The 10441-nt window shown below is 36.4% G+C and overlaps 1 protein-coding gene across 2 annotated transcripts in view; it reads right to left on the bottom strand.

The window, feature by feature from the left end:
* Positions 1-3154: 3154 nt before the first annotated feature.
* Positions 3155-10441, bottom strand: part of LOC140168539 (myb-binding protein 1A-like protein) — a 60282-nt gene continuing 52995 nt past the window's right edge. For both annotated transcript variants that reach the window (XM_072191941.1, XM_072191942.1), the window contains exons 35-36: positions 5773-5891; positions 3155-4374 (exon numbers count right to left, since the gene is read on the bottom strand). In XM_072191941.1, coding sequence (XP_072048042.1) covers positions 4263-4374; positions 5773-5891 — 231 coding nt within the window. In that variant the 3' untranslated portion in view covers positions 3155-4262. The remainder of the gene's footprint in view (positions 4375-5772; positions 5892-10441) is intronic.

Below are 10441 nucleotides of genomic sequence, written 5' to 3'. Positions count from 1 at the left end.
TATTATGCATATTAAATGAATTAAATAAATGTTTGGCAAACAATTAAAAAAATACATTTTTGAAACAAAAAACACATTTTAGATTTAAAAAAATGTGATTTTTAGTGAATTTTGGGAAAAAATTAGATTTTTGGGAAAAAATTAGATTTTTGGGAAAAAATGTGATTTTTGGAAGAAAATGTGATTTTTGGAAAAAAATTTGATTTTTGGAGAAAAAATTTGATTTTTGGTAAAAATATGTGATTTTTGGTAAAAAAATAATATGTGATTTTTGTATAAAAATGTGATTTTTAATCTAAAAATGTGCTTTTGTTTTGAAATGTTTATTTGATGAAAATTGACAAACATCAATCTGATGATTTTATGGAAAAACATTAACAAGACGTATTTATTAATTGTTTGCCAAACATTTATTTAATTCATTTAAAGGGGCATTTCGTGATCCACAGCCTCATCCCCCACTTTTCTCAAAAAAAGTTGAGATTTTTATATCACTGGAATACTCTGGCTACATAATGTTTATGTACAAAATATTTCTTGCAGATTAATTCGTTTAGCAAAGATATCGCGAAATTTGAATTTCGTTCTGGTGCACAACATATTGTCTATGGAGCAGTGTAATACACATAATCATGCATAACTCGCAAACGCAAAATCGGAATCAACTGAAATTTTGGGAATATGCTTTTTTTCGTGGATATGTACTGAAAAATGTCATAAAAAGAGGATGCTAGGATCACGAAATACTCCTTTAATATACATCGCTACTAAAACGTTTGTCAAACAATTGCCGATCACAAACGTTTGTCAAACATTTATGATCAAACTGTTTATAAACGGATAAGGAGCCAAACGTTTGTTAAACATTTTCATAAACGTTTGTCAAACGTTTGTGATCGCTAAATGTTTGTCAAACGTTTGGCGAAAATGGCTATGGTATCAAAATGATTGGTACCCATCAATTTTGATGTTCATTGAAAAGCCTGACTCTTCCAAATACAACAGTGGATACTCTTGAAATGTCCAGAATGTATAATGTATAACTTATTTTACAATTAATCTACAAATTATTTGGATCTTATGTTGAATTTTGGATGTGTCAGATTCATCCAATATCAATGAAAACTGATGGGTACCAATCATTTTTGATACAGCTTGTAGTTCTTTGAGGTCACGTACATGATGTAATACTACATGCACTGAAGCATGCACTGACTTCACTCTCAAGGAAGACAAATGGACTATATAAAGACACTTTTGCAAAGATGTCGCCATGATGAACCAACTAATCTTGTGTGATGGTTATGATAGCCATTACACATATGTGACATGATCAAGAGGAATGAGTCGGATGTCGCTAATATTGTTTTTGAGATATTGGCAAAAGAGTGTTCAAATTCTTTTGTTTTATATTGTTTTCAGCCATTGATAAATTGCGCATAACTTGGTAACCAAATGTCCAATTTTGATGGGGTTTGCATCAAAATGTAGCATTCATAAACTTCCAGAAAAAGATGTAAAAAACTTCTAATTGAAAATTGCCGACATATGACTCATTCCCCTTGATCATGTCACATATGATTTTACCACAATACACAGTACTGATTTGGTATATGTGCCTGATACTTCCGATGTTAGTTAAATGATTGGGTCTAAGAAAAGGTCAGTAATGGCATTATGGACCTCAACTTGTAGGTCAGGAACCCAGAAAAGATATCTTACCCTTCCCAGAATCCTTTGCAACATAATATAATACATCACCCCATTTCATGAAATGACACTCATTACTTTGTACAGGTTCCCATTGTTTTCATGTTGAGAATAGACTGTTAAAGCATAGGTTGATAGTCAAGAAATAAACATGTTTTGCAAGATCTGGATGTTTATTTTATTTATTTATTTATTTATAACATTTGGCACAAGGCCAGGCAGATCCAATATTGATAACACAATAAATTGAAGGATTGCCCTTACATTAAAATCAGAAACATTACTAGAAAATACATATAATCAATACAGAATAAAATAAAACAAATGTGCTCTGTTCATTGTGGTACATTTTGTCACTATCACCCCATGTTGCACTAGTTTACAAATCCGTACAGAAAATTGAAATGGAAGAAATGCATTGTGGGAATTGTAAGATATCTTCTCTGGAAGACACTTCTTGAGGTAATTTAATATTGGTTTTGAAAATTTGGGGCAAATTTGAATTTTACCCTTGAATTTCCTTCATTTTTCTAAGCCCTACCCTCCATCCAATAGATTCAACTTTGACCCAAGGGTGTTCAGGAACTCTTATAACCCTAACTTTGTGGAGCCTTTTTGGCGGAGGGGAAGGAAGGAAAGAAGGAAGGAATGAAGGAAGAAGCTGGAAGAGAATTTTTGAACCTCGACCCCTTGGGTGCTAGACACACGGACAGCCATGCCTAGCATAAGGGGATTTACCTTGGCCGGTCAAGCTTCCCGTGACCATATGTGACACAATCTGGTCCATGAGGGCCAAAGGCGACAAATTTGAAACTGAGCTTAAGGTCAAAATATGGAGTAAAAAACAATAAAATACAGAAGAAAATAAACATAAAAAAAACAGACCTTTGGTGTTTTCGGTAAATGATAGCCTATTGTATGTAGAACATGATAATTACAGTAACTCAATTGTCAAAAATGCCTCCTTTGGCCCCCATGGATTCAAAAGAAATAACTCCCCCCATAAAATTACAAAACATTTCTTTGCATAACTTGACATACATTTGGTTGATTTGAAAATTTAAAAACGTGAATAGAGGAATCTTTTGCCACCCTCCCAATTTTCTTCTTTTTGAAAATCATTTTTGTTGGTCAAAAATTTTCACATTTCCCAAAAATGATGCTTTCAGAAAAAGTTGCACTTTACCACATTATGTACAAAAGCGTTCTCGATATTAATGTTAAGGTTGATTTAATTCTTGTTTTTTCCTTCACCTTTCTGTCTCTGATCCTTCAGGCATCCATGCAACCATCATTCAGTGTAAAACAATGATTTGTTGAACTTAATTTTGGCGTAAAATGAGATTTTCTTTGATGTTTTTAATCAGCAGTTGCTTCAAAATGATAAAATCACAGGGTAGAGAAATGAGCACTCCACGCATAAATTTGACCAAAAGGGTTTACCTGTATTGGGTCAGTTGAAGCATCTTGCATTTTGATTTAAAATGATGGCTTTCTTGGATAAAAATGTAACACTCATGATGTGGCCACTAGAGGTTGGCTGCATGCAGTTGGATGCTGACTTCCAACCTCCAATCTTTGTTGGCCATTTCTTCTTTGTCGTGTACACCTTTATTCAAGAGAGCCGTTGCTATAGATCTTTGCAACTGTTTCAGGCCACCATTTGCAAGTAAATTTATCTATTCTAGCCAACGAAAGAAACAAGCATCATACTACAAACCAAGTTATTTCTACTCCTATAGTGATTTTACCATTTTTGAAACACCGACTAAAAATCCCATTCATGTCAAAATTCATGTCAATGAATCATTGTTTTATACTGAAAGGTGATTGCATGGGTGACTGAGTAATCGGATACATAAAATTTAAGAAAATTAACTAACAATTAGGTCAATCAAAACATTGATCACGTTGATATCGAGAAGGTTTTTGTACATTACATGTATAGGATGTTGAAAAGTGCAACTTTTTCTGAGAGCATCATTTTTGGAAAATGTGATAATTTTTGACCAATAAAAAATGATTTTCAAAAGGAAGAAAATTGGAAGGGTAGCAAAAAGATTCGTCTATTCACAGGTTTTAAATTTTCAAATCAACCAAATGTATGTCAAGTTATACACAGAAATGTTTTCTAATTTTAGGGGGGGAGTTATTTCTTTTGAACCCTGTATGTGCTTTCCCATAATGACGCAATCGCACCACATGGAATACTTGCGCTCGCCGTGGATTGCTGCTGTAGCTTTTTGTGGCTTTTGGTTTAGTTAGGGTTAATACAAATTCATAATTCAAGTGAAAGTAAAAATTTAGTCCTTATAGAATAAAAATGGCAGAATAAATCACCCCTTTTCATAATGAAATATGTTAAAAATATCTGCCAAGAATGTTTATTGTTTGTTAGCCTGTTTCAGCTTCCTCATCCTAGCCTTCCGGTTGGATTTCTTCCTCTTGTTATTCTTCTGTTTATCGTTTTATTGTTTGTTAGCCTGCTTCAGCTTCCTCATCCTAGCCTTCCGGTTGGATTTCTTCCTCTTGTTATTCTTCTGTTTATCGTTTTATTGTTTGTTAGCCTGCTTCAGCTTCCTCATCCTAGCCTTCCGGTTGGATTTCTTCCGCTTGTTATTTTTCTGTTTGCCTCGTTGTCTCTGCTTCTTGGATATAGAGAGCCTAGTAGGGCAAAACAAATAAATATAATCATGGTGGTTAGTAATTGTTACAATTTATCCCCAGATTCTAGCTGTGGCATGCACAGGATTACGTGAGTGGAGGGCCAGATGATGCATTCCCAGACTGACATAAGAAATAAAAGGATTGTGCAAAGTGCACATGGCCAGGGACAAGCGATTTGCGCGGAACTTTTTTTCTGTGCAATTCCGCGCAATTGGCTATTTTTTTCCCTATGGGCAGGGATACATGATTTGCACTAAAAAAAAAGTTCCGTGCAATTTGCTATTTTTTCCGCACAAATCGCCTGTCCCTGCACATGGCTAGCACCTTGGCACGAAGTCCCTTAACAGCTTCTCATCTTAACTACTATTTTGAGGGGTAAACATAGTCAATTTTGTACTTAGGGATGGCTTCAAAACTCAACCGCTGGTTGCCCGTCAGTTCCGTCCGGTTCCGCCCAGTTGGAGCTGGTTTCTTTTGTTCTGAACAATGGAATACTTTTCAACCGGTGGTCGAGTTTTGATGCTGTTTTATCCATGATCTTGTTACGTAAATTAAGCTGAAGTTCGCCAGATACGATATCTCCAGCCATCTTGCAGCCATGATTTTCCCCAATGCAAATTTCTCTTCAACTGACCAAATCAAAAGTGTTTCGTGTTTACATAGTGTGTAATGCAGAAAGAGTTGAACAATAATATTGCTGAACAAAAGTCCATGGTTTGTGCCATGTGAATAAATTTGAAATGATATGTAAAGTTTGAGTTAACACTTCACATCGCAGCGCGATGCGATGTTGTGAAGCTCTTAAAATACCACAGCATCACGCACAGAAATTGAAAAGTACATTTTAATTTCATCGTGCGATGCTGCGATGTTTTAAAAGCATGTGGCGTCTGCATCCCCCTTTATGGTCATTCTGCCGACCTTGATTTTCCAGCAGCCAATCACAAGCATGCATGGCCGCGATATCGCAGTGCGATGCGAAGAAAGTTGAACAAAGTTTAACATTCATCGCCGACGCACGATGAGAATTTCACCTCCAAGCTTGTAAAAACCTGGCTCAGATTTCAGTTTTAAAAGCATCGCATCAGGCTGTGACGTGGAGTTTGAATCGGAATTGCATATTTAGTGTGTATATATGGATGTTGTATATTTAATTAGTGATCTGTTCAAATGCCACTTGATGAAAAATCCCAGTCATACATTGACAGTACTTGGATATGGTTTCTAGTTCTTACAGCAAAAATTATATATGTCCCAAAATGACTAACACAACATGAAATTGGTTTTAAAAGGAAACTTATATTCAAATTATTTGGGTGTTTTTGCTGTGTGTGTAAGTTAACAGGTAGTATACAAACTCAGACCTACAGTGTGAAAGTTGATGTTTAACCTTACCTATTTTCGATGGCATCCTGAGCTTTTGTGGAGGCAGTGAGGATTTCTCTGGATTTGCTGACCGTAGGTTTCTTCTTCAGTTCCATCAGCATGGATGTGACTGAGTCAAACTTTGGAGGCTGCAAAGGTAATAAAAAGTGTGTGTTATGACTTGGTCGATATCAGCTGGAAACATTACTTGATTGAACTTACATCTCACACAAGAGGGTACTGACTGTCTTATCACATTATACAAATAAACCAAACACTATCTTTGGAGTGGTGCAGGAGTGATGGTCCTTTAAACCTCCCCTTGAAGAATCACTAACTTATTACACTTTAACCCTAACACTACCAAGTACTACAAAATACAACTTGATATATGCACTGTTCATCCATGTATCCCATGTGGTGTGATGATGCAATCGCCCTAAGTAATATGTGACCATCCACCACGAAGTGGTAGTAAAGTTGGCTCTAGATCATTTTCTGTTTATTGCAGATTTGGAAAGAATGCACTATCAGCTTTAAATTGACACCTAAACCAGCTTCATCGGACATCTGGAAGTGAAGTTATGGTTCATCAAAGGTCAACTTTCTTATATATTTTACATAGAAATCCATATACCGTAATTTCCGGAATATAAGCCGCGGCTTATACGTTATTTTTGGAGCCGCCGAAAGTCAGTGCGGCTTATACGGCGATGCGGCTTATACAGCAACGTTTGTAGCAGAAAAACACACAAGAAAAAGAAAAAAAAAAGCCCGACTCGACCGCTGGTGAGTGAGCCAATCGACAAATTGTTCAAAGTCATCAACATCGTTTACAGTAAACCTCTTTTAGGCCTATGTCAGTTCATTCATGGAAATTTTGATTGACAGTCTCATTGATTGACTGACATGACTTGAGTATTATCCCCGGGAAATTATCAACAGACGCCGCCGTCATCCCCGTCCCAATTTAATCATGATCGCATTGATGGAATTATCATTCAATCATTCTCATAATTGCAGCGATTTATTAATAGGAAGTGTAAAAAAATTATTGTAAATTTTTCTTGCATTTTAATTTCATTCTTGTACAATTGTGAAGTTTGAGTAAAAAAAAATATGGTTGTTCGGTTTTATTAATATTATAAAAGTTTCATATCTGGCATGTTTTGTCGATCCTTGAAAGCAAATTATGTAGGAGGCCTACCTCACACATGCACTGGAGGGCGTTAGGCGTTGGCTCTCATTCAGCCCTTAGCCAACTAGCAAATAACTTTCCATATTACTGGTAAAATGCTCCGTATTTTGTAGTAAATCACTGTACAACAAGAACAATTCACATTTTGTTTTCAAATAACTCCAAGAATGAATTGGCCATTAAATATCCACAAATTTCTGGTACCACACATCGGGTACTTTCCCGTGTGCTTTCCCTCATTACGGTAATTATTCATACACAACGCATGGGAACCCGGCTCTGCCCATGCGACGTTGAAAGTAGACATTTTGGTAAACAACTTTCTGAGCGACCTTGTACTTCCGGGGTAGCCCTCATTAAATATTCATAACTTCATTCATACCGACCGTGGGAAAGTATCAATTACACCATTTAGAAACATGTTTACCTGGGCATTTGCCTCCTGGGGGCCGGGGTGATGATCTCACCAGGCCACGTGTAAATTCATGTTGGTTCTGATTTTATTCTCTGAATATGGGTTTTGTTTCATATACAATTATTTTTAAAGCAAGTTTATGGTCAAGAAGTTTATTTTTATAAAATTTGAGCAATTAAGGTTTTGTAATTTTAAAAAAAAACACTTTTCTTAACCATGCGATTAGCGATTCGATCAAATTGATAAACAATGTGGCGTGAAGGCAGTGACGTGAAGGGAATCCCGGTGATGACGATCGACGTTTGAGATACGTTTTGATGGGGTTTCCCGACTTGCTCATCAGGGCTAGCAGTAGCACATGGCTAACGACCCCAAGACCCGGAAGATGGAGGATGCAACCTACGGCGGTGCGTGCGTGTGTGATGGACTATTTCAGCTCAGAATTCGTCAATTATCATTGGTATTTTGAATACATAAAAATCATACAAGGATACGCTATCGCTACGGAATTGCTGAACTGGGATTATTTTATTAATTTAGACAGTACACAGACATTGAAGAACATTATGATAAGGATAATGAACTGAGTGCAATGCATTCGTCAAGATAATCGCACGCGCCGTGGAGTTATTGCATTTAGCTTGAGAGCCGATAGGCTCAAAAGCTAAATGCAATAACTCCATGGCAAGTGCAATTATCTTGACGAATGCATTTGCTCGAGTACATTATCCGTCATACACTTTGAGTGTAGGCCTATTAAAACAATAGGCAATATTAATTGCTGCATTCATTATATTAGTTTTAATATTAGGGAAAATATCTTACATTTTAAAAACACCGTCAGGACATTGACCAGCTACGTAGCATTTAACTGGTAAAGAAAATCAATCCCTGTAATCAATGGTATCGATTGCGCATACACGTCATACTTAGGTAACTTATTCACGCATGGTTTAATTGACTTGACTTTATGTTGTGATCATTTAATATTGTGGTTTCGAACACAGAGAGCACTGAACCAGTTGGAAACGATCGATTTAGATGTCAGACTAGTACTACGGTGAATATCAACTGGACTTTATAGCTCTATAATTTGAACTACTTATATTAAAACACACACGACATTGGGATTTAACAATTTGTTCAGTATTATCATAGGCCTTCAAATACATGTGTTTGAAGGCCTATGGTATTATAAAGTATGATCATGAAATTATGCGCTAGTGAGTGTTTCCCGGGCCCGGCTATGTTATTTTAGATATAGGCCTACATGTATTTCATTTGTCAAATGCTGAATATTTTGCAATGGTGTCATCTTGTATAATTATGATCCACCTGTTTTGGCCCTTTTTAATTAATAGAAGCTCGATTATTCTCATTTGATGTTTGATTTATTTGAGGTCATTAATCATAATTTATGACAATGATATTTGCAAGGGTGCAACTCTACTAGTCTTATTACAAGACTGCCCTATCCCAACCCTAAACCCTAATCCTAAACTCCGTAAACGAGGACTGGACTCAAGTCTAGCGAGTTGCACCTTATTCGTAATTGTACACTATTATAGAACACCGTTTGTAACTATACCATTTTAACACCACAGAATGTATATTTGTACTTTTTTGTTGGTATATATATCGAACAGACAATTATATAGTTATGTGATCTCTGTGTCTAAAGCGCCACCTAACTCTACTTTATGGTTATGTGAAAGTAGTATTTCTAGTATTTGAGCGTGCACGTATTATCTAGAATCTATTGTTTAGCGTGCAGGTTTTAGATAATGCATTGTTTAGCGTGCAGGTTTATATAATTTGGGCTGTGAAGGGTAGTTCGCGAAAATAATGCACGGGAGAAGAATACATAACGATGAATAGAAACGGGCACTAGAAGTGTATTGGAAGATAATGATCAAGTACAAGTTACATTAATTACGTCATGGATCAATATACACACAGCGCGGTATTCCCCATGTTGATACCATGCTTGAGGATCAAATAAACGCGGACGTCAATGAAATTGACCCAATTAGTAAGTTAGGAACAACATTTAAACCATTTTGCTGATAAAATGTTGTCTGATGACATAAACTTTTATTTATTCTTAGACTTCCATTTATAGATGCACAAAATTGGTTTTAATATAATATTGGTTTACTTAAAACAAATAATTACCTCACTCCTCAGTTTGCTTTGTAGCGCCACAATCTTGAAAATAGCGCATTACAGAAGAGTATGCATGTCAAAATCGGCCGTTCGTGGTGCGGCTTATATGGCGGTGCGGCTTATACGCCGCCGTTTGAATCTTATTTTAGCATTTTTTCGGACCTGCGGCTTATACTCCGTGCGCCAATATTCCGGAAATTACGGTACTGTTTTTTATTGTATCTCAAAATGGAAAATGCCGACTTTATGACCAGTTTGTGGTGGATGGGCACATATATAGGCACACTTTTGCTGGGCAGGACAGCACAAGACCCATGGCAAAGTGTTGCCAACCTAGTGGTTGGCATGCAAGGGGTCTCGGGTTCAAATCCCACCCAGAGTAAACAACTTCTTTGTTTTCTCTCTTTATTACTTCCTTCTTTCCCTTCCTGTCGCCGCAAAGCCCCTGGGGTGTTTGGGTTAGTGGACATGGTTTAAAGTCATAGCTCTTCTTGAGGAGACCAGAAGAGCCTTCTACAGCTTTTGACCTCATTTCTCACTCTGGTACACTTGACAAATCTCTATCTCACTTCCCCACTCACACATACTTACTCACTAGCTCATTCACCTGTGGGAATGAATTTATTTTTTTTATCATTTTTTCAACAAAGTAGCTGATGGTAAAAATATTGCATGCTAATCACCAGTGAACTATTTAGAATTCATTTGCGAGCAATATAATCACAAATATAACACCCTCAGTTGAGTAAGTAGTGAAATATCTAGTTATGATATAATTGTAAGGTTCAGAGTGTTTGCTCATATTTGTCCACACATTGATATTCAGATCAAAGTGAAGAAATGTTTGCAAGTCATCATAACCTTGGGTATATTAATCCCTGCAATGGGCAATTCCAGTTGAAATCTGTACACCCTCTATA

Source organism: Amphiura filiformis, chromosome 13 (genome assembly GCF_039555335.1).
Source record: "Amphiura filiformis chromosome 13, Afil_fr2py, whole genome shotgun sequence".
Taxonomy (NCBI): Eukaryota; Metazoa; Echinodermata; class Ophiuroidea; order Amphilepidida; family Amphiuridae; genus Amphiura; species Amphiura filiformis.
The sequence above is the reverse complement of the archived record's forward strand: the minus strand, read 5'-3'. Positions and strand labels throughout refer to the sequence as shown.